At 41.9% G+C, this 24,589-nt stretch overlaps 1 protein-coding gene across 1 annotated transcript in view; it reads left to right on the top strand.

The window, feature by feature from the left end:
• Window positions 1-2: 2 nt before the first annotated feature.
• Window positions 3-24,589, top strand: part of LOC129824381 (transcription factor MafB-like) — a 79,034-nt gene continuing 54,447 nt past the window's right edge. The window contains exon 1 of the mRNA XM_055883968.1: window positions 3-1,617. Coding sequence (XP_055739943.1) covers window positions 443-1,617 — 1,175 coding nt within the window. The 5' untranslated portion in view covers window positions 3-442. The remainder of the gene's footprint in view (window positions 1,618-24,589) is intronic.

The following is a 24,589-nucleotide window of genomic DNA, read 5'->3' as shown; positions in this document are numbered from 1 at the left end:
ACTGTTGGATACTCGAGAGTGAGTGTGTCAGGAAGGAGAGCTGAAATCTCTGCAGTGCAGAACTAAAAGGCTACTTCTCCAATCAAAAACCAGTCTTATCTTATTTTTTATTTTCCTGGCGAAAAACAAGGACTATACCTTATATCTACAAAGTTGACCGGGACAGGAGCCTGGGTCAACGACAACTCGGTATTATTTTGTATTTTTAATTTTTAATTACATTTTTGAAGTTAGTTTCTGCTGAAAGGACTGGCGGTTTAGTCTATGCACTGATACGAAAGTATTTCTACCTCCACTTCTCGTCTGTTGACCAGATCAGAGCCAGTTAGCAGAAGTAGGCGACATGAAGTAAATTCCTATGTCGTTTGCAGTGCCCTAGTCTGAATGTTTTTTTCCGCTTCTTTTTCGATTTCTACTTTTTTACCTCTCCGAATGGTGTTGCATGCAACAGCACACGAGTCTGCAGCATTGGAGGAATAGGAAAAACTACTGCATGAGACAAGAGAGTGGAGAACAGACGCTTATTATTAAGAAGTCTGTTTTTGCGACGCTGGCAAACACCTTCGCCAATCTGCAGAAAAGTCGTGGCAGCACCATGAGCGCAGCGCTGAGCATGGGCCCAGAGCTCCCCAACAGCCCTCTGGCTCTGGAATACGTCAACGACTTTGACCTAATGAAGTTTGACGTGAAGAAGGAAGGTCTGACCGGGCTGGAACGCGCCGGGGTGCGCCAGTGTACTCGGCTCCAGCCCCAGGGCTCTGTGTCCTCCACCCCCACCAGCACACCATGCAGCTCGGTGCCTTCCTCACCCAGCTTCAGCCCCACAGAGCAGAAGAACCATCTGGAGGAGCTCTACTGGCTGCCAAACAGTGGATACCACCAGCAGATCGACCCACAGACGCTGAGTCTGACCCCGGAGGATGCAGTGGAGGCCCTGATTGGAGCCACGGCCCATGGGCACGCCCCGACCCCGCATGTCCAGCAGCAGCTGCAGCAGAGCAGCTTCGATGGCTACAGAGGGCCTCACCACCACAACCCCCATGGCCAACCCCAACAGCACTACCATCCCTATGGGGGAGGCATTCCACACCACCCAGATGAACTGCCTGGACACCAGGGGGGGCACAGCCACCCACACACCCAGCACCACCACCACAGCCAGGACCCAGACAGCCCGTCCCCCGTCTCACCAGGCTCCCACCAAGCCCTCCACCACCACCAACACGACCACCAGGGACAAAAAGGCTCAGGCAACGTGGAGGACCAATTCTCTGACGACCAGCTGGTGTCCATGTCTGTGAGGGAGCTGAACAGGCACCTGCGGGTGTTCACCAAGAACGAGGTCATCCATCTCAAGCAGAAGAGGCGGACCCTAAAAAACAGAGGCTACGCACAGTCCTGCCGCTTCAAGCGGGTGCAGCAGAAACACGTGCTGGAGAACGAGAAGTCTCATCTGATAAACCAGGTGGGAGCACTCAAGGCGGAGATCAATCGGCTGGCGCGCGAGAGGGACGCCTACAAACTCAAGTGCGAGAAACTGACCGGAACGGGAGCGAATAACGGGATCCGGGAGGCTGGGTCCACAAGGGACAATCCGTCATCTCCAGAGTTGTTCATGTGAGTTGTTATTATAGCTGCATTGACTCACCCCTACTCCACCACCAACTGTTGCTGACGAACAAACAATAATAATCACATACGCCGTCCTATTGACTATACTCATGACAGCAACTATATTCATATAAGAATAATGATCCATCAAATAGTAATAGTCGCATATGTAACCATCTCTCCATCCACGTGACAACAGAGATACAATGAACAAGGCAGACTGTTTGGTCACGGCTGCATCTTTGATGATTAGTTGCTTGTAGTGAAGATACTTTTTCCCCCGTCTTCCTGCGAGAAGAGAGAAACGGCGGGTGAACTTTCCTTTTTTCAGGCTACTGCTTTTTCTGTGTCTGTTCGTGGGATGACCCGCCGGCGTGTTGGCCTACACAACAAACAACGCAGAGTTTTGAGACTAACATTTGACACTGGGCCTGAAAAAAGAAAAGAGAATTGTAAAAACAAGACTCCACATTATGCAATCTTGAAATCGGTCTACTTATCCCGCAAAGGGGGACATTGTATGCAACATCCCATTGGTTGCCTGCTTGGTTATTTTCGAATATATATTGAAACAAAAATCTCGTAAAAATATTCATCCTGCATGCTGGACATGTACGGTAATAATTTATATTTTGTACTACTTAATAAGAGCATGTCGTTGATCTACGCTTCTCCATAGCGTTGTTGGGTTTAGATGAGGGGAATGGGGAAAGTACAGCAGGGCTGCCTGTGCAGTATCATGGTGCTCTGTAGCCTTGTAGATATTACGCAACGCAAAACTGCACACCATGATTGAAGAGGCTGGTTTGAACTTTCCTTTCTTTCTTTGAGTAGTCTTTTCTTCGTGTTTTTGTTTGAGTTTCATTCTGTGCGTATTGTTTCGGGAGATATGGCCATTTTGCAGTTGCATTTAAAGAGAAAAAAACTGTATAATAAGTGCACTTTATGGATAATGGCTTGTTTTAAGTTTTCATTTTGAGTTTTGTGCAGACGCCCTTAAAAGAAGACATTCTATGATTATTGATTGTTCTATTATAATAATAAAGACAAGAGAGATGCAAGCTTAATGATAACCATATGACACAATGTGATGTATTGTGCGAAACTGTAAAAAACAAACGCCTCGCTAGAATATCAGATGAGTGAGTACTTTGCGCATAACATTTAAGCACCATAACTTTAGTTATTCTCTCTCCTCGGATGTATATAGGCTACAGTAGAAAAATACTGTTATTCCATTTCATTTCAATGTGGTGCTGTAGTCAGAAGATTTTTTTCTGCACCAGAAATGCCGTTCTGTTAACTATTGCCTAACCCTAATTAGAATGTAATGTGTAGAACAAATGTAGCAGGAGAGTCATTTCATTGAAACTTGATTTAAGTATTTTATTGGGTGCAGCTGCATCGCGTTAACAGTCATAACAGGCCTACTATAGACATATTTTGTACTTTTCCATTTTTTAATAAAGTGTCTCAAACATGCTCAATAATGTTGACCAAATGAGGGGTTTTATGTACAATTAACAAGTATTTGGATTGCGCATGCGTTTCGGGAATACGACGTTGAAATATATTACTGCTATATGTTTTTCCCCCAGAATATTCTGCCGGTCAGTAAAAAAAGGGATTCAGGTTGTGCAAAATCTCAAAATGAAAACTGTTGTGTATGTTATATGATGTTATCCTTTCGTCTATTTAATTATTATTATTCGGTGATTCTGGTTCTGCTGGCCAGATGCATAGTTGAAGATGTAATTTGAATGATTAAAATGAACAAACTGTCAGATCATATTGAATAAGCATGGCGCTTGCATTTAAACACTATTGTTGAAAAGTCATGCATTTAACAATCTCTTGGTTTGTTCCTGATTCAACTGTGTTGAAATCAAATTGAAACTGCACGAGCGGGTTGTTTTGTTTTTGATTTCCTGTATTTTGCGATGATGATGGGGATCAATTTTCAATCCGGTTTATATAAATAAGTTTTTTTTTTAAATATCTTACATTTGAACTGTTGTAGTTCCATTCAGGCTGGTTTCTGTTTCGTCTTATTTTTATTGTTTTTGGAAGAAATGGTTTCCTATTTTGCTTATTAAAGTCATTGAAATGGCATTTACCTTTCTCAGACTGTTTATTCTACTCTCACTACCCTCTTTCTCTCGCTCTCTGAATTACGTCTACAAACTAGTTGTAGGTTTGTTTAGGTAACATGGTGTAATTTGAGGTTATGCGTCATCTCTGTTGCGTTAGACTACAGGCCCAATCCGATATTATACACCAACATAGAGCTACACATTTACAGTTCGGGAAAAGTATGTTATTGGGAAGACCTACAGTTTTCATGGAAAATCTTTCCATCAGTAAAACATAGTCAAATTCCTGTCACAGCGTTTTTAGCGGACTGAGTCAACATCAGTCGTGGCCTATACTGAACATAAATATGAGATCTTGGGACTGTAAGGTTCTATCTGACATGTTTTGTCAAAAATGAGTTTTTCACATATAGCTGACCTTTAGATGGTTCTTCATATGTCTGTGAAGTTCTATTTTTGAAAAAGTAAATTTTAAGAGAAAAAAATGAAAAACTAAAAGTTCTATATGCATAAACACACTTGAGCTTGGCCTATACGTTCCTATCTGCAATCCAATCACAATCGTGAACAAATACAAACGGACCAATCAGAACACATGTCATTGCCAACTTCCTCTAAGTATAGTCTAGGCTAGTCCAGCCAGCAATAATGTCATTCAAGTAAAGCAGACTGTCAGAGATCTTAAAGTAAATGATTCTGTCACATTGTTGTTTATGGTACAATTCTTAAATATACATGATGATGTGTTCTGACTCTATCTTGGTAAAATAGTGTTATTCTATCATTTATGTATTCAAATAGCTCAGCATTCATAAAAACGGAAAATGTCTAATTCAAAGTGTCAGAACCTTATAGCTGAACCCATGATTGACATTTCAGAGCCATGAGGTTCTATCTGTGATTGCACACCCTAAAAAAAACGAATTTACAAATGTCTCAAGATTTTGACTGTGCACTTTAAGTACCTTTAGGGTGAGGAGCTTATTGGGTTATGAACGAAGAATTCACTACAAAACAGTTCTGACAAATGGGATGTGACAACTTTAATGCTCAATATTACAGAACTATGCTTTGCACAGATTTAACCTTATGGTTAATGTGGTTTAGGCGATGGCATTTTTATCGAGACCGTTGATTTGAGGTCATGACATCGCGTTTATGACATGTAGCCTAAAGGTGTATGTGAAGCAACACGTCTATAATGCCTCATGTTCACCCTCTCGGAAACACAGACTAGTCTCATTTCTTCGTGAAGGAGCCCGGCCCTGTTGGCTATTTTAACTGACACAAGGTGCACATGTGACAGAGGCAAAATGAATGTAGTAGGCCCAGTATGGTCATAGCCTACTTTACCAGTCTGTGCTTGCATTTTGCGGTCACAGGCAGCAGGCCTTTTGTTAATTTTATGGTAGCCTCCTGATTTAAACACACGTTGCACGGTGGAAAGCCTGGAATTAGACCAAATACTGCGAGCGACAGAATCCAAACTGTACTGGGTTTGGGTGCTGGCCCATGCTACTGACTTTTGTAGAATTCCCGTCATTGCAGGTGCCAACGATAAAATGAGATATTTGACCTTGCAACACTGTGCAAGCAGCTGGGTAAGGAGATTAGGGCTCGATTCAACTTGAATCGCTGAAGTGATACATTTTGCACAATCTAAATTTCAAAGTAATTTCCGATTGAGCCAACATATGCATTGTTTAAATGCAGTCTCAGCTAAAACGGGAACATTACCTTTGTACCTTAACCGCGTTGTAACATTGAATTTCCTCGATATGGATTGCATAGAGCCCTTCAACTTTCAAATGATATAATTCTGCGATTAATCCTACACTAGGCCTTCACGAGTTGTCTGTTTGTTTCATTTGTAGGCTTACTTCTTCCAGGCCTACAAAAATAGCGTAACAGGTGCTGCGTAATGATGGCAGAGAAAGGTGAATTCCGAATAGGACTTGTTCTTTCCCCCCCAAAAGCCCCATTCTGCACTAACTGTCATTTTTATCCAGACATTTGAATCAACACAAATAAATCAACATTACATTTAAAGCTATATAAAAATAAGACTTGAAAATATCAAAAAGAAGTAACAAAGACAAATAGAAAACATCTGTGTTGACTTGGCACTCGAGCATCAATACGTTACCCATCCCCCAACACTGTCAACCAAGAGTCAAGACTAAACCAGTTCACCTTGGTGCTGTGCAGACTACATTACCCATCCCCCAACACTGTCAACCAAGAGTCAAGACTAAACCAGTTCACCTTGGTGCTGTGCAGACTACATTACCCATCCCCCAACACTGTCAACCAGGGTCAAGACTAAACCAGTTCACCTTGGTGCTGTGCAGACTACATTACCCATCCCCCAACACTGTCAACCAAGAGTCAAGACTAAACCAGTTCACCTTGGTGCCGTGCAGACTACACTACCCATCCCCCAACACTGTCAACCAAGAGTCAAGACTAAACCAATTACCTTGCTGCTGTGCAGACTGATTTTATATTATTCTTAACCATTTTGCGCAAACCAGAAAAAATTCAATAATATGTCTGTGAAACTATATATTCACAGTATTATGAATGAATTGTGGTTTATTTGGTAGCATGTTTCGTTGTGTGACTAATTTTACTAATTGCATTAGTGCTGTACAAAGCTAGAGGAGCGCTATTTCATAGATTCCCCCGCTCCCCCTACCTCGGGATTCCAGTGGGGAGCCCTGAGGTCAACCTACCCCCGTCCTCCTCCCCACCTCGTACTTCTGAGTGGGAGACGTTCCCAGGCAGTAGCCTGCCTAGCTCACAAATTAGAATCAGGGCGCCCTCTCCGACATTATATCATTGACGTGACGTGCAAATGAGCGATAGAAAACCGTTTGCGCAAATGTCACCGTTCCATTTTTTTTGGTGCGGGCGCCCTGTGCCGCTTCCGACAAGATGCTACCCTGGGCGGCTGCCCATGTCGCCTATACCTAATTCGGCCACTGTGTGTGTGTGTGTGTGTGTGTGTGTGTGTGTGTGTGTGTGTGTGTGTGTGTGTGTGTGTGTGTGTGTTTGTGCACATACATGGGTGCATGTGTGAAGATATTTTAATTTTGCAATTCACACTTTAATATAATAGGCCTAAATTCAGAATACAGATGCTATTTTAATTACACAATGCTGGCATTATAACTTTCTTGGTGGATGATATAGCTGCATGTTGGGGATAGATGCCACAGTGTCTTTACAGAGAAGGCTTAGCAATGGTATGTATAACTGTACCTTTGAACTGCTTGGAACATTCCTGAAAATGACGTCATGGCTTTAGAAGCTTCTCATAGGATAATTTACATAATTTGAGTCAATTGGAGGTTTACCTGTGGATGTATTTCAAGGCCTACCTTCAAACCCAGTGCCTCTTTGCTTGACATCATGGGAAAATCAAAATAAATCAGCCAAGACCTCAGAAAAAAAAGTGTAGACCTCCACATGTTTGGTTCAACCTTGGGAGCAATTTCCAAACACCTGAAGGTACCACGTTTATCTGTACAAACAATAGTATGCAAGTATAAACACCATGGGACACCATGCAGCCGTCATACCGCTCAGGAAGGAGACGCGTTCTGTCTCTGTAACAGATGTATAATGTACTCTCCTTGCGTTGTGTTTTCTCAAAATAAATAACTTCGGCCAGTAGTCCCAGTTGAGCATCATTTATTTCTGTTGCTCTTGTTAAATGGGAAACAGCACGTTAGTTGTGCAGGGCTTAACAGTGTTGATGGCTGTCGATGGAAAAATCCTTTGCATCACATTTTCCTACTGGGCGAACAAAATACAAAAATACAATACAAAATATAACATGTGTAAATACCTGTTGTTAAATGGGAAACAGCACGTTAGTTGTGCAGGGCTTAACAGTGTTGATGGCTGTCGATGGCAAAATCTGTAGCATGAAGACAACTGTGTTAGCCGTGGCTTATGTGACCATGACATCGGTGTATGCTAGCTAACACAATTATTTACAGCAATCATATGCCAAAGCACATCCCAGAAAGCCCCTCAATCCCTAACCGGTACCATACCCACACATGTATAAAATCAGTAACGTACAGAAAACTTGTACACATTGTAAAATAGAAATTAGAAAACAGTATTCAGAACGTGACCTAACCCTTGCATCACATTTTCCTACTGGGAAGACCTGACGTTCGCGATCTCCCCCTATCTGCAAGCGGGGCCAATCACAACACCCCTTATTGTCATCAGAGTTGAACTAACCAATAAGAATGCTTGAACATCAAATACACATTTCTTTAGAGGCAAGTGGAAACATAACCAACCCTGTTACATCTCCTAAAGATGAACGTACTTTGGTGCGAAAAGTGCAAATCAATCCCAGAACAACAGCAAAGGACCTTGTGAAGATGCTGGAGGAAAGAGGTACAAAAGTATCTATATCCACAGTAAAACAAGTCCTATATCGACATAACCTGAAAGGCCACTCAGGAAGGAAGAAGCCACTGCTCCAAAACCTCCATAAAAAAGCCAGACTCCGGTTTGCAACTGCACATGGGGACAAAGATCGTACTTGTTGGAGAAATGTCCTCTGGTCTGATGAAACAAAACTAGAACTGTTTGACCATAATGACCATTGTCATGTTTGGAGGAAAAAGGGGGAGGCTTGCAAGCCGAAGAACACCATCCCAACCGTGAAGCACGGGGGTGGCAGCATCATGTTGTGGGGGCGCTTTGCTGCAGGGGGGACTGGTGCACTTCACAAAATAGATGGCATCATGAGGGAGGAAAAATATATGTTGATATACTCAAGCAAAATATTATTATTTGCCTTTATTCACTAGGCAAGTCAGTTATGAACAAATTCTTATTTTCAATGACAGCCTAGGAACAGTGGGTTAACTGCCTTGTTCAGGGGCAGAATGACAGATTTTTACCTTGTAAGCTCGGGGATTCGATCTTGCAACCTTCCAGTTACTAGTCCAACACTCTAACCACTAGCCTACCTGCCGCCCAAACATCTCAAGACATCAGTCAGGAAGTTAAAACTTGGTCGCAAATGGTTCTTCCAAATGGACGGTGACCCCATGCATGCTTCCAAAGTCATTTTTTAATTTATATTTATATTTTTTTATTTCACCTTTATTTAACCAGGTAGGCCAGTTGAGAACAAGTTCTCATTTGCAACTTCGACCTGGCCAAGATAGAGCAAAGCAGTGTGATACAGACAACAACACAGAGTTACACATGGAGTAAACAATAAACAAGCCAATAACACAAAAAACAAGTCAATGACACAGTAGAAAAAAGAAAGTCTATATACAGTGTGTGCAAAATGCATGACGAGGTAGGCAATAAATAGGCCATAGGAGCGAATAATTACAATTTAGCAGATTAACACTGGAGTGATAAATGAGCAGATGATGATATGTAAGTAGAGATACTGGTGTGCAAAAGAGCAGAAAAGTGAATAAAATAAAAACAGTATGGGGATGAGATAGGTAGATTGGGTGGGCTATTTACAGATGGACTATGTATAGGTGCAGCAATCGGTTAGCTGCTCAGATAGTTGATGTTTAAAGTTGGTGAGGGAAATAAAAGTCTCCAACTTCAGCGACTTTTGCAATTCGTTCCAGTCACTGGCAGCAGAGAATTGGAAGGAAAGGCGGCCAAATGAGGTGTTGGCTTTGGGGATGATCAGTGAGATATACCTGCTGGAACGTGTGCTACGTGTGGGTGTTGTTATCGTGACCAGTGAACTGAAATAATGCGGAGCTTTACCTATCATAGACTTATAGATAACTTGGAGCCAGTGGGTCTGGCGATGAATATGTAGCGAGGGCCAGCCGACTAGAGCATACAGGTCGCAGTGGTGGGTGGTATAAGGTGATTTGGTAACAAAACGGGTGGCACTGTGGTAGACTGCATCCAGTTTGCTGAGTAGAGTATTGGCAGCTATTTTGTAGATGACATCACCGAAGTTGAGGATTGGTAGGATAGTCAGTTTTACTAGGGTAAGTTTGGCAGCGTGAGTGAAGGAGGCTTTGTTGCAAAATAGAAAGCCGATTCTAGATTTGATTTTGGATTGGAGGTGTTTAATCTGGAAGGAGAGTTTACAGTCTAGCCAGACACCTAGGTATTTATAGTTGTCCACACATTCTAGGTCGGAACCGTCCAGGGTGGTGATGCTAGTCGGGCGGGCGGGTGCGGGCAGCGAACGGTTGAAAAGCATGCATTTGGTTTTACTAGCGTTTAGGAGCAGTTGGAGGCCACGGAAAGAGTGTTGTATGGCATTGAAGCTCGTTTGGAGGTTAGATAGCACACTGTCCAAGGAAGGGCCAGAAGTATACAGAATGGTGTCGTCTGCGTAGAGGTGGATCAGGGAATCGCCCGCAGCAAGAGTGACATCATTGATATATACAGAGAAAAGAGTCGGCCCGAGAATTGAACCCTGTGGTACCCCCATAGAGACTGCCAGAGGTCCGGACAACATGCCCTCCGATTTGACACACTGAACTCTGTCTGCAAAGTAGTTGGTGAACCAGGCGAGGCAGTCATTAGAAAAACCAAGGCTATTGAGTCTACCGATAAGAATACCCTGATTGACAGAGTCGAAAGCCTTGGCCATTCGATGAAGACGGCTGCACAGTACTGTATTTTATCGATGGCGGTTATGATATCGTTTAGTACCTTGAGCGTGGCTGAGGTGCACCCGTGATTGCACAGCAGAGAAGGTACGGTGGGATTTGAAATGGTCAGTGATCTGTTTATTAACTTGGCTTTTGTAGACTTTAGATAGGCATGGCAGGATGGATATAGGTCTGTAACAGTTTGGGTCTAGGGAGTCACCCCCTTTGAAGAGGGGGATGACCACGGCAGATTTCCAATCTTTAGGGATCTTGGACAATACGAAAGAGAGGTTGAACAGGCTGGTAATAGGGGTTGCAACAATGGCGGCGGATGGTTTTAGAAAGAGAGGGTCCAGATTGTCTAGCCCAGCTGATTTGTACGGGTCAGGTTTTGCAGCTCTTTCAGAACATCTGCTGTCTGGATTTGGGTGAAGGAGAAGCTGGGCAGGCTTGGGCGAGTAGCTGCGGGGTGGCGGAGCTGTTGGCCGGGGTTGGAGCAGCCAGGAGGAAGGCATGGCCAGCCATTGAGAAATGCTTATTGAAATTTTAGATTATCATGGATTTATCAGTGGTGACCGTGTTACCTAGCCTCAGTGCAGTGGGCAGCTGAGAGGAGGTGCTCTTGTTCTCCATGGACTTTACAATGTCCCAAAACTTTTTGGAGTTAGAGCTACAGGATGCGAATTTCTGCTTGAAAAAGCTAGCCTTTGCTTTCCTAACTGACTGCGTGTATTGGATCCTGACTTCCCTGAACAGTTGCAAATCACAAGGGCTATTCGATGCTATTGCAGTCCGCCCCAGGATGTTTTTGTGCTGGTCAAGGGCAGTCAGGTCTGGAGTGAACCAAGGGCTATATCTGTTCTTAGTTCTGCATTTTTTGAACGGGACATGCTTATCTAAGATGGTAAGGAAATTACTTTTAAAGAATGACCAGGCATCCTCGACTGAGGGGATGAGGTCAATATCCTTCCAGGATACCCGGGCCAGGTCGATTAGAAAGGCCTGCTCGCAGAAGTGTTTTTGGGAGCGTTTGACAGTGATGAGGGGTGGTCGTTTGACCGCGGACCCATAGCGGATACAGGCAATGAGGCAGTGATCGCTGAGATCCTGATTGAAACAGCGGAGGTGTATTTGGAGGGCAAGTTGGTCAGGTTAATGGTCATGGTATTGGAGTGGCCATCACAAAGACCTGACCTCAAGCCCATAGAACATTTGTGGGCAGAACTGAAAAAGTGTGTGCGTGCAAGGAGGCCTACAAACCTGACTCAGTTACACCAGCTCTGTCAGGAAGAATGGGCCAAAATTCACCAAACTTATTGTGGGAAGCTTGTGGAAGGCTACCTGAAACGTTTGACCCAAGTTAAACAATTTAAAGGCAATGCTACCAAATACTAATTCAGTGTATGTAAACTTCTGACCAACTGGAAGTGTGATGAAATAAACATTCTCTCCCCTTATTATTCTGATATTTCACGTTCTTAAAATAAAGTGGTGATCCTAACTGACCTAAGACAGGGAATTTTTACACGGATTAAATGTCAGGAAATGTGAAAAACAGAGTCTAAATGTATTTCGCTAAGGTGTATATAAACTTCCGACTTCAACTGTACAGTATATCTATCCTCAAATTTTTGTAGATGTACTGGGGACATGTGGTGCTTTCATTTAAGACATCACTCAATTCCTTCATCCTGTATTGCGATGGCAGAGTAGGAGGAGAGGAGAGTATGTGTTGATCTGGGTCTGGGTTTAGAGTTTCTGGTGTCGGAACATTATCTGGCCCATGTCTGCGCATTCTCAAGGACAAAACCACCAGACGTGGAATCCACCAATCAGAGCCCAGGGAATCTCAGTCTAGTTGACGTTCTCAGTGAATATGAGAGAAGAGAGAGGACAGGAGACAGTCAGCTAACACTACTGTACTGGAGTCAACTGCAGACATGTATTGTGTAAGAGTAGGCCTACTGTATCTAACCAGTAATATCCACAGTATTCATGTTATTAAATGATTATTCTCTCTTTGTATTTGAGGAAGACAGGGGGTGGCAGTGTAAGCTGATTAATATAAACACGTGTGTGTGAAATAAAGTAACTACTAACTTTTAAATTGTTAAGAGTGAGATTAACAGGATAGCATCTGATGCATCCATGCGTTTAGTCTCTCTCGCGCTCTCGGGCTCGCGCTCTCTCCTCTCGCGCTCTCGGGCTCGCGCTCTCTCCTCTCGCGCTCTCCCGCAGCGAAATCAGTTAGTAAAGAGCGATGGGGAGATGAAAAGTGGAGTGTAAAATAACTTCCATTACCATAGAGAGAGGAGAAGGGGATAGACAGAAAGAGGTGAGACAAGGGAAAAGGACAGAGATGAGAGAGGAGAGGTGATAAAAGAGAGAATATAGAAAAAGGGCGGATGGTAGCGAGAGAGGCTAGCTAGAGGAAGCGGGAAGCCCAGCCAAGGACACAGTGACCAGGTGTACTGTAATGATTTTAGTCTCCGATCACACATTCACTCCCCCCGCTGAGATGCTATTTGCATGCAGCAGCTTCTGCTCTGCCAGCTCCCTGCTCCCAGCCAAACACACACACACACACACACACACACACACACACACACACACACACACACACACACACACACACACACACACACACACACACACACACACACACACACACACACACACACACACACACACACAGCTCCTTGCTTGGCCTTCAGGCAGCACTGAATACCAGGCTCAGCTCCTACAACCAGCTCCTGCGCAGGACAGTTACAGCTCACTAGCCCCAAACATATACTCTGTAAAACAAAATATAGAGTTGTTTCAACTAAACATGATTAAGTAACTGGTTCTACAGCCTTTTTTAATTTACTCAACTTTTTGGTGAAAGTGTTAGCTGAACTCAACATTTTTAGTTAGCCCTAACTTAGATACAACGTGGGAAAATGTAGGCGAAAATGTTTTCAACTGATAATGATGCATTTGCGCAAATTGCCTCATATGTTCATTCAATTTAAAAATGTTATTTGGGCATCTTACCTAAAAATAAGGCTCTGAAACTAGCTACACACACTCTGCTTGTTCATTTATATAATAATTCATATTCAACATGTCCTCCAGTGGGATTTGAACTTAACCTCTTGGCTCACAGCATTCCAATCTTCCTGCTACGTTACCTGCTACGTTTTAATTGTCACTTTATTGGAAATCTCAGCTCTGTTAAAAGTACACTCTCGTTCATGTGCAAAGTATTCACATTCCCATGAGAATAGTTTTCCAACTGTATGTACAGTGTCTTTCCCACTCTTTATCTGTTCCCACCCCCTCTTCATTGTGTAACAAGCCGTCATACCGGGTTAGTCCACTAGGGACTTTTCATTGTATTATGTTAGTAGTCAATACAACCGATACTGTGTGTGTTTATGTATTTTTGTGTGATTATTTATCTAGTAAAAAAAAGTAAAGCCAATTTGTGTATTGCTGAATCATCATTTAGACTAGGGTTGTGCAGATATCCAAGAATTATGCGACGTTCAGAATGAGACTGATATGAGGTAATAATGATTAGTGGATGACTGGTATGATAACAATATATTTTGATATATTCTTGAGTTAATTCGGGAAATGGTAACTCATTAACTTCTTGCAACTATAGGGGGTGCTGTTTCAAATTAGCATAATTGTCTCTACAGATTAAACTGCCTAGTACTCAATTCTTGCTCGTACAATATGCATATTATTGTTATTATTTGATAGAAAACACTCTCTAGTTTTTATAGCCGTTTGAATTATGTCTCTGAGTGAAACAGAACTCATTCTACAGCACTTTTCCTCCCAGTGTGTGAGATTTAGACATCTTGGCCTCTGGTTCCAGATCAGTTTTAAAAGTCTCTGTTAATCCTATGAGATACAAACACTGCCCACACCTTCCTCTAGATGTCAGTAAGTGGTGACAATTTGAATGGAGTCGATTGCGCAATCATTGGCTCTATAAATGACAAAATACCGGAAGTAGCCTTCCTTTGGACACTGCGCTCAACGCGAGAAGGATATCTGACTGGCCTTTTTCCAAGCATTGGTTTAGCCAGTAATATAGCGTCGGTCATCTTTTTACTTGTTATAGGTGTTAGAAACATCATAATGTAGTTAATTTAAACCGTTTTATAGCAATTTATATCCGTTTAGTGCGATTTTGAGGCATTGCTTTGTAATAGACTTTGAAGCTCCGGGCACGTTTCGGGGTCCCGGTCGTACGTTAGTGGGCATTTCGATGGACAAGTGGACATCTTTCGACCAAAAGAAGATTAGACCCAAGAAAGGATTCATTGTCCAAGATTCTGATGGGAGAACAGCTCACAGTAAGAACAATTTATGATGATAAATCGTGTTTCTGTCGATAAATGTTAAACGTTTATGCCGCCATCTTGTTTGCTATAGCTTCACTTGGCGCAACCTGTATTGAAAAGTAAGGATAATTAAAAAAATGTAATTCCGCGATTGTATTAAGAATTAAATTGTCTATCAATCGCTGTCCACCCTGTATTTTTTAGTCAAGTTTATGAGTATTTATGTATAAGACTAGATCACTGTCTAATATGGTGCAGGACATTTTCTGACCAGCTGAGCTACTTTTGTCATTGTCTAACCATGATTTTGGTGGCTAAATATGCACATTTTCGAACAAACTCTATATGTATGTTGTAATATGATGTTACAGGAGTGTCATCTGAAGAATTCTGAGAAGGTTAGTGAAAAAATTAATATATTTTGGCGATGTTTACGTTATCGCTCTCTTTGGCTAGAATCAATGCTCTGGCAATGTTTGCACATGTGGTATGCTAATATAACGATTTATTGTGTTTTCGCTGTAAGACACTTAGAATATCTGAAATATTGTCTGTATTCACAGGATCTGTGTCTTTCGATTAGTGTATGCTGTGTATTTTTACGAAATGTTTGATGATTAGTAATTAGGTAATACACGTTGCTCTATGTATTTATTCTAGTCAGTTGTGACGGTGGGTGCAATTGTAAACTATGATTTCTACCTGAAATATGCACATTTTTCTAACAAAACCTATCCTATACCATAAATATGTTATCAGACTGTCATCTGATGAGGTTTTTTCTTGGTTAGTGGCTATCAATATCTTAGTTTAGCCGAATTGGTGATAGCTACTGGTGTTGAGAGAAAATGGTGGACAAAGAAAAATGGTAATTTTTGCTAACGTGTTTAGCTAATAGATTTACATATTGTGTCTTCCCTGTAAAACATTTTAAAAATCTGAAATGGTGGCTTTATTCACAGGATCTGTATCTTTCATTAGGTGTCTTGGACTTGTGATTTAATGATATTTAGATGCTACTATTTAATTGTGACGCTATGCTAGCGATGCTAATCAGTGTGGGGGGGGGGGGGGGGGGGGGGTGCTCCCGGACCCGGGGTAGAGGCTCGTGAAAGGTTAAACAAACTTTTTCCATGGTGCCCCAAGTTACTAATGATTTAATTGTTACATGATTAATTTAATCACAAAATAATTAAACATAGTTAATTGATTTAATAAAATAGCTGCCATCACATTAATGGTAGTCACGTCACAAACAAGGGTTTGGAACACACACACCCTACTCTCTCTCTCTCTCTCTCTCTCAAGCCGCTCGCACCAGCAGTCCATTGACTTTCATTGGAAATGACTTTCCTGCTGTTCCAAATCAGAGTGATTTCCTGGGGAATTAAACCAGCCCTCTCCCCTGGGACACACACACACACACACACACACACACACACACACACACACACACACACACACACACACACACACACACACACACACACACACACACACACACACACACACACACACACACACACACACACACACACACACCTACTGCATTAGCTACAGCCACTGAGCTGGCACTAAGGAGGTTTGTGTATGTTAGTGGTGTAAAGTACTTACAGTTTTTTTCAATTGTTTAAGCACAATTTTGAAAACATGGCCCGGTTTGTCAAAACACTACGCACAATTAGCACAACACTTCAGATCATTTGCAAAATGGAGCACTTTTGTCAAAACTATACACGACTTCATAAAAATAATATTTTGTTACCATAGGAAACACACACATTTCATATGACTTCAATCTTTTTGAACCAGTTAAACACTGCTGTTGCTAACCTAAAACACTTTTAGCAAGTCTAATTGTCAGTGATTAGAGTACTGTAAATGAAGTACACAGAGAAAGTGCAACTATACAAACACTACACAAGACCAATGCGGCAGACTGAGGAAAATATCATTTATTTCTCTCCATATACACAAATCAGTCAACATGGAGAATCACAACAAAACATGTCCCGGTTTTCATGCTACTACAGTAGTGTGCATAACACTGTTAGCTCAGCAAACAACAGACAAACGTAAAATACTGTATCCAGTACAGGTTACAATTACAGTAAATAACAACAACATAAAAAATAATCTGAAAAAAACGGACAATATTGTACAGAAAATAGTACAGTAAACATACTATACATTATCTCTTCCCCAGCTGGATCTGGCCAGAGAATTTCATCAACATCACAAGCAATATCGCCATTAGCAAGACAATGCGAGAAGAACCGTCTTGAATGTCGAATCCATCCTTGCACAGCTGCGGCGTCGACTTGGTCACAGGCGTTCTCCATGGCCTGAATGAGGGGTACCTGAGCCTGGGGCTGGAGATCGTAAACCTTCCACCACCATGCAGAGAAAAACTCTTCGATAGGGTTTAGAAACGGAGCGTATGGTGGAAGGTATAATACTGTCAACTGTGGATGGTGTTGAAACCAGTTCTGGACCGAAGCAGAGCGGTGGAATGACACAAAGTCCCAGATGACCATGTATTGCATCTGGTGCATTTCATCACCTGCTGTGACGATGTGGTGCAATCGGTCCAAAAATGCGAGAATGTGAGGTGTGTTGTAAGGGCCCATTTTGGCATGACGGAGGACAACCCCATGCTGTGAAATGGCAGGGCAAAGGGTGATGTTACCCCCACGTTGCCCTGGGACATTGATTATAGCCCTGAGGCCAATGATATTTCTGCCTCTCCTTCTTGATTTTGTGAGGTTGAACCCTGCCTCATTATATATATGAATTCATGCAGGATTTCCTCAGCATCCATCTGCAAAACTCCCTGAAATACAGTGAAAGACAAGATTGTGTAGTTCAGGATAGGTCTAGTATACAGTCAATGTAAAGAAGTCATGTGTGCAGTATGCAACATCACAGTGCTAAAGTGAACAATACAAACCTCCACATACTCATGTCGCAGCCGTTTGACCCTCTCTGAATTCCGCTCAAAAGGCACTCGATAAAGTTATTTCATTTGAACCTGATGTCTTTTCAGGATGCGTGCCAGTGTTGACTGAGAGACCTGATGGACATTATTGAAAATGGCATGGTCACCGATAATGTTGGCTTGTAGTTCTCTGAGCCTGATAGCATTATTGGCCAAAACCATGTTTATTATCTTTCTCTCTTGTTCTTGCGTGGATATGGGCCCCCTTCCTCCTTGTCGTTCCCGACCCTCAATCCTATGTAGAGAATAATACATGTAACTTACTGTACAATGTCACAGGAAGGGGTATCACAAGTGCTGATATGGTGCATACAATAAGCGGCTGATTACTGTAACTGTAGACAGATCTTCTTTTACCTGTTTTCCTGTCGAAAAGTGACGTTATGACAGATGCCACTGTATATCTGCTAAGATTTGGCTGAACTCTCACTCCAGCCTCCCTCGGCGTCAATCCGTGGTTCACAACATGGTCCACTAGTGTTGCACGAATGTCATTTGATAAGTTTGGTCCTCTTCTTCTTTGTGCACGTTCTCCTCCTGCTTCAGGTCTTCCTTGACCTCTGGCTCGGCCTCTGCCTCTTCCTCTACCTCCTTCTCCTCCTCCTCTGTGTACTCCTCCTCTCACCCTCACTCTTCTTCTGACTCCTTCCATTTTGGTTGAAGGCAGTGAACCTACCTGCTGCATTTGTATAGTGCTTAAACCTGATTGGTGTGTCTACAATTTAGCGATCATGTGTTTGTGCACCTAATGGCTGTGTTTAACAGATTGGCTTATAGGTGTGGTAATTTGACAGTCAGTGCTTTGGAATTGCATGGAAGTGACATACTTCTGTGTCTGATGTATACAAGTGTGTTCAGTGCAAATCACTGTGTGTAATGTTTTGCAAATAGTGTGAAGCTGACAATGTGCTTACAGTTGTGCAAATCTAGCCTTGTGTTTTGCTCCTTGAGTGTAAGGTTTTGCTAATTGTGGGAAAAGTTACATTTTAGTGTGTCAGCAATCGTAAAAAACTGTAAGTAAAAAAACGTAACCTTTTTGGGTAGCATCTGTACTTTATTTTTTAATATTTTTGACAACTTTTACTTTTACTCCACTACATTCCTAAAGAAAATGTGTACTTTTTATTCCCCAAATTTTCTATGATGCCAAAAAGTACTTGTTACATTTCGAATGCTCAGGCAGGACATCAATATGGTCAAACTCATGCACCTGTCAATATAACACGTTGTCATACCTACTGCCTCTGATCTGGCAAACTCACTAAACACAAATACTGCATTTGTAAATTATGTCTGAGTGTTGGAGTGTGCCCGTCTGTCTGTAAAAAAAAATTGAACAAGAAACTCGTTCCATCTGGTTTGCTTAATATAAGGAATTTGATGTATAGTATTTACTTTTACTTTGAACTTTTACTCAAGTATGACAATTGACTACTTTTTCCACCAAACCAGATACTTTCAGACTTCTACTCAAGTAGTATTTCACTGGGTGACTATTACTTTTTCTGCAGTCCTGTTATATTAAAGTGTACTGTTAGCTAGCTGCTACCTAGCTAATGTTGCATGTATGATCTGCGTAATAACAATATTTGTATCTCAGAGCCATTTGCATTGCTAGTTATATCCTAATGTTAGCTAGCTAACAATGAACCTGGTTGGTTACCTACCTGCAGATTCATGCAGGGTAGTAACATTATGAGTTGGGATTATGGTTCATGTTTAGCTAGCTAGCGACATGTGTAAACAAAAGATTCCTCTATGCAAGTAACTATTTCAATAGAATGTAAATGATGTCACTGCGACAACTGTCGATAGACGTAGCTGGTAAATTCGCTCTGGCTATCTACTCTGATCTCAGAGCACTCTCATCTGAGCGCGCAGAATAACTGACGAATTTACAAATGCTCAACACCCGTTGAATATGGCCGGTGTCAGTAAACGTCGGCATAAAAGCATAATTAAATTGTTGCCAGCAGCACAGTTGCAGTCACCAATGCTCTGGATAACTTAAAAACAGCCTAACCAGCTCTGCTAGGGTGAGGAAGCTGTACTCTAATTTGTGTCTGGAAGTAAATAGCAAGCTAGCCAACGGTAGGCAGTTAGCTTGGGTGCTTGACTGCTGTTGTTAGGTCAGAGCGCTCGGATCAACCCTACTTTTCAACCAGAGCGTCCAGTGTGCGCTCTGAACGCTCCAAGAGTGAAAACGCTCTGAATTTACGAACGGACAATCTGACAACCCTCTGAGTTCACGAACACCCAGAGCACACTCTGGCACTCCAGATAAAATGTAAGAACACACCCGTAGTATAAATCTTCTTATGGCTGCAAGCCCTAAGTCGGGATCAATATGACAACAGCCACTTCAAGTGCAGGGCGCGAAATTCAAAATATAGGTTTTAGAAATATTTAACTGTCACACATTAACAAGTCTAATACAGCAAATGAAAGGTACACATCTTGTGAATCCAGCCAACATGTCCGATTTTTAAAATGTTTTACAGCGAAAACAGCACGTATATTTATGTTAGCTCACCACCAAATACAAAAAAGGACAGACATTTTTCACAGCACATGTAGCATGCACAAAGCCAACCTAACTTATCAAGAACCAACCAAACTAACCAACAAACAACTTCATCAGATGACAGTCTTACAACATGTTATTCAATAAATCTGTTTTGTTCGAAAAATCTGCATATTTCAGGTATAAATCATAGTTTACATTGCAGCTACAATCAGAAATTGCACCGAAAGCAGCCATAATAATTACAGACACCAACGTCAAATACCCAAAAATACATAGTGTACAGCAAATGAAAGACAGGCATCTTGTGATTCCAGACAATATTTCAGATTTTTTAAGTGTTTTACAGCGAAAACACAATACAGCGTTATATTAGCTTACCACAATAGCCAGAAACACAAGCCATTCCCCAGTAGTAAAAGTTAGCGATCGTGACAAACCAGCAAAAGATATATGATTTTTGACTAACCTTGATAAGCTTCATCAGATGACAGTCCTATAACATCAGGTTATACATAGTTTTGTTCGAAAATGTGCATATTTAGAGCTGAAATCAGTGGTTATACATTGTGCTAACGTAGCATATTTTCCCACAAGGTCCGGATATTTTTCGGATACTTTTTCTGACACACATATTCTGACCAAATGACTATTCGTAAACATAACTAAAAAATGCATGTTGTATAGGAAATTATAGATACACTAGTTCTTAATGCAATCGGCGTGTTAGAATTCTAAAAATAACTTCATTACGACATACATAGTTATAGCGAGAGAGTACCCAAAAGCTGGGCGCAAACGACTAGCACAACATGTTCGACAGATATATGAAATAGCATCATAAAATGGGTCCTACTTTTGCTGATCTTTCATCAGAATGTTGTACAAGGGGTCCTTTGTCGGGAACAATCGTTGTTTGGATTTAGAACGGCCTTTTTCCCTCTCGATTTGCAAGCACACTTGCCAAGTGGCGCGAATCTCTCCATGTCAACAAACGGAAGAGAACGGAACACGGCAAAACTCCCGAAAAAATTTCAATAATCTGATTAAACTATATTGAAAAAACATACTTTACGATGATATTGTCACATGTATCAAATAAAATCAAAGCCGGAGATATTAGTCTTCCATAACGACAGCTTATCAGAAGGCAAATCCAGGTCCCTTCTCGCGCTCTCCAGAAAACAGGAAACTGGTGACACGTCATGCCAAGAGCTATGATTCGAGTCCAGATCAAGTTACACACTCCATTTCTTCTCTCACTCCTTGTCGACATCTAGTGGAAGACGTATGAAGTGCATCTAAACTAATAAATATCTAGGACTTTAATAGGCAGCCCCTAGAAGAGAGCATCGATTTCAGATTTTCCACTTCCTGTCAGGAAGTTTGCTGCAAAATGAGTTCTGTTTTACTCACAGATATAATTCAAACGGTTTTAGAAACTAGAGAGTGTTTTCTATCCAATAGTAATAATAACATGCATATTGTACGAGCAAGAATTGAGTACGAGGCTGTTTGAAATGGGCACCTTTTATCCGGCTACTCAATACTGCCCCTGAAGCCCAAACAGGATAAACCAGTCTTTAATCTTGAAATCTTTGGATGTTTAGTACATAGCCTCACATGTGAATGCTTAAAGAGATGGGTGGGGCTAAAGTTTTAAAGGATGTGAACAATGCTGAATGGGTGAAGACAAAGAAGAGCTCTCCAATAGGTACCAAAACATGTGACAACCGAAGTCAGCCTGCAGGCCCCCAGCCCACCACGACAAGTCACTAGAGTGCGATGAGCCAAGTATAGCCCCCCCGGCCAAACCCCCCCCATAACCCAGATGACGCTGGGCCAATTGTGCGCTGCCATATGGGACTCTCAGTCACGGCCCGTTATGACACAGTCTGGGGTCGAATCCAGGTCTGTAGTGACACCTGAAGTACCGCAATGCAGTGCATTAGACCGCTGCGCCACTCGGGAGGTCCTGATATGTCACTTTCTATTTCCTGCCCCCCCCCAAACTCGCCAGACCCGGTACCGGGTACAAAACAACCATTCGGAGTTTAGCCCGTGTCTTTACTTTTACTCAAGTTTGACAATTTAGTTATTTTTCCACCACTGGTCGCGTGTGTACACGCGCAGATTTATTCTTGATGGAGTGTGCATGTGCATGTATGGGAAATAAAGTTTTTGAGAGAGATGGTAATGTGTCTGAATGAAGCTGAGCAAGAAACTATTTTTTCAAGTCAACATACAGTAAGGATTTCTGTATAAAATGGTCAACAAATTTGATCTGACCTTCATCTAAGTTACAACAATACAATGCACATTTGTGGCCTGCTGGAGGTCATTTTGCAGGGCGCTGGCAGTGCACCTCCTTGCACAAAGGCGGAGGTAGCGGTCCTGCTGCTGGGTTGTTGCCCTCCTACGGCCTCCTCCACGTCTCCTGATGTACTGGCCTGTCTCCTGGTAGCGCCTGCATGCTCTGGACACTACGCTGACAGACACAGCAAACCTTTTTTCCACAGTTCGCATTGATGTGCCATCCTGGATGAACTGCACTACCTGAGCCACTTGTGTGGGTTGTAGACTCCGTCTCATGCTACCACTAGAGTGAGAGCACCGCCAGCATTCAAAAGTGACCAAAACATCAGCCAGGAAGCATAGGAACTGAGAAGTGGTCTGTGGTCACCACCTGCAGAATCACTCCTGTTTTGGGGGGTTTCTTGCTAATTGCCTATAATTTCCACCTTTTGTCTATTCCATTTGCACAACAGCATGTGAAATCTATTGTCAATCAGTGTTGCTTACTAAGTGGACAGTTTGATTTCACAGAAGTGTGATTGACTTGGAGTTACATTGTGTAGTTTAAGTGTTCCCTTTATTTTTTTGAGCAGTGTATATAGGCCTGGCCACAGTGAGTCGATGAAAGTGACCCGTGTGTACTTGTAACGGTTCTCCTCTTCCTCTTCATCCGAAGAGGAGGAGCATGGATTGAACCAGGACGCAGCGTGATACTTAGACATAATGTTTAATAAACAAAACAGAAAACACGAACGAACACTTGAAGTTACAAAACAAATAAACGATGTAGACAGACCTGAACGACGAACTCACATGAAACACGAAGAACGCATGAACACGAAAACTGCCTACATAAAACGAACGAACAAACAAAACCGAAACAGTCCCATGTGGTGCAACGACATACACAGACACAGGAGACAACCACCCACAACAAACAATGTGAAACAACCTACCTTAATATGACTCTCAATTAGAGGAAACGCCAAACACCTGCCTCTAATTGAGAGCCATACCAGGCAACCCTTAAACAAACATAGAAACAGAAAACATAGACTGCCCACCCAAACTCACGTCCTGACCAACTAACACATACAAAACTAACAGAAAACAGGTCAGGAACTTGACAGTACTAGAGGTTGACCGATCATGATTTTTCAATGCCGCCGATACCGATGCCGATTATTGGAGGACCAAAAAAAGCCGATACCGATTAATCGGATGATTTTTATATATATACACTTGTAATAATGACAATTACAACAATACTGAATGAACAATGAACACTTTTATTTGAACTTAATATAATACATCAATAAAATCAATTTAGTCTCAAATAAATAATGAAACATGTTCAATTTGGTTTTAATAATGCAAAAACAAAGTTTTGGAGAAGAAAGTAAAAGTGCAATATGTGCCATGTAGCTAACGTTTAAGTTCCTTGCTCAGAACATGAGAACATATGAAAGCCGGTGGCTCCTTTTAACATGAGTCTTCAATATTCCCAGGTAAGAAGTTTTAGGTTGTAGTTATTACAGGACTATTTCTCTCTATACCATTTGTATTTCATATACCTTTGACTATTGGATGTTCTAATAGGTACTTTAGTATTGCCAGCCTAATCTCGGGAGTTGATAGGCTTGAAGTCATAAACAGTGCAATGCTTGAAGCATTGCAAAGAGCTGCTGGCAAACGCAGTAAAGTGCTGTTTTAATGAATGTTTACGAGTCTGCTGCTGCCTACCACCGCTCAGTCAGACTGCTCTATCAAATCATAGACTTAATTATAATAACACACAGAAATACGAGCCTTAGGTCATTAATATGGTCAAACCCGGAAACTATCATTTCGAAAACAAAACGTTTATTCTTTCAGTGAAATATGGAACCGTTCCGTATTTTATCTAACGGTTGGCATCCATAAGTCTAAATATTGCTGTTACATTGCACAACCTTCAATGTTATGTCATAATTACGTAAAATTCTGGCAAATTAGTTCGCAACGAGCCAGGCGGCCCAAACTGTTGCATATACCCTGACTCTGCGTGCAATGAATGCAAGAGGTGACACAATTTCCCTAGTTTAATATTGCCTGCTAAC

This window comes from Salvelinus fontinalis, chromosome 26, assembly GCF_029448725.1.
Source record: "Salvelinus fontinalis isolate EN_2023a chromosome 26, ASM2944872v1, whole genome shotgun sequence".
NCBI classification, from domain to species: Eukaryota; Metazoa; Chordata; class Actinopteri; order Salmoniformes; family Salmonidae; genus Salvelinus; species Salvelinus fontinalis.
The sequence above is the reverse complement of the archived record's forward strand: the minus strand, read 5'-3'. Positions and strand labels throughout refer to the sequence as shown.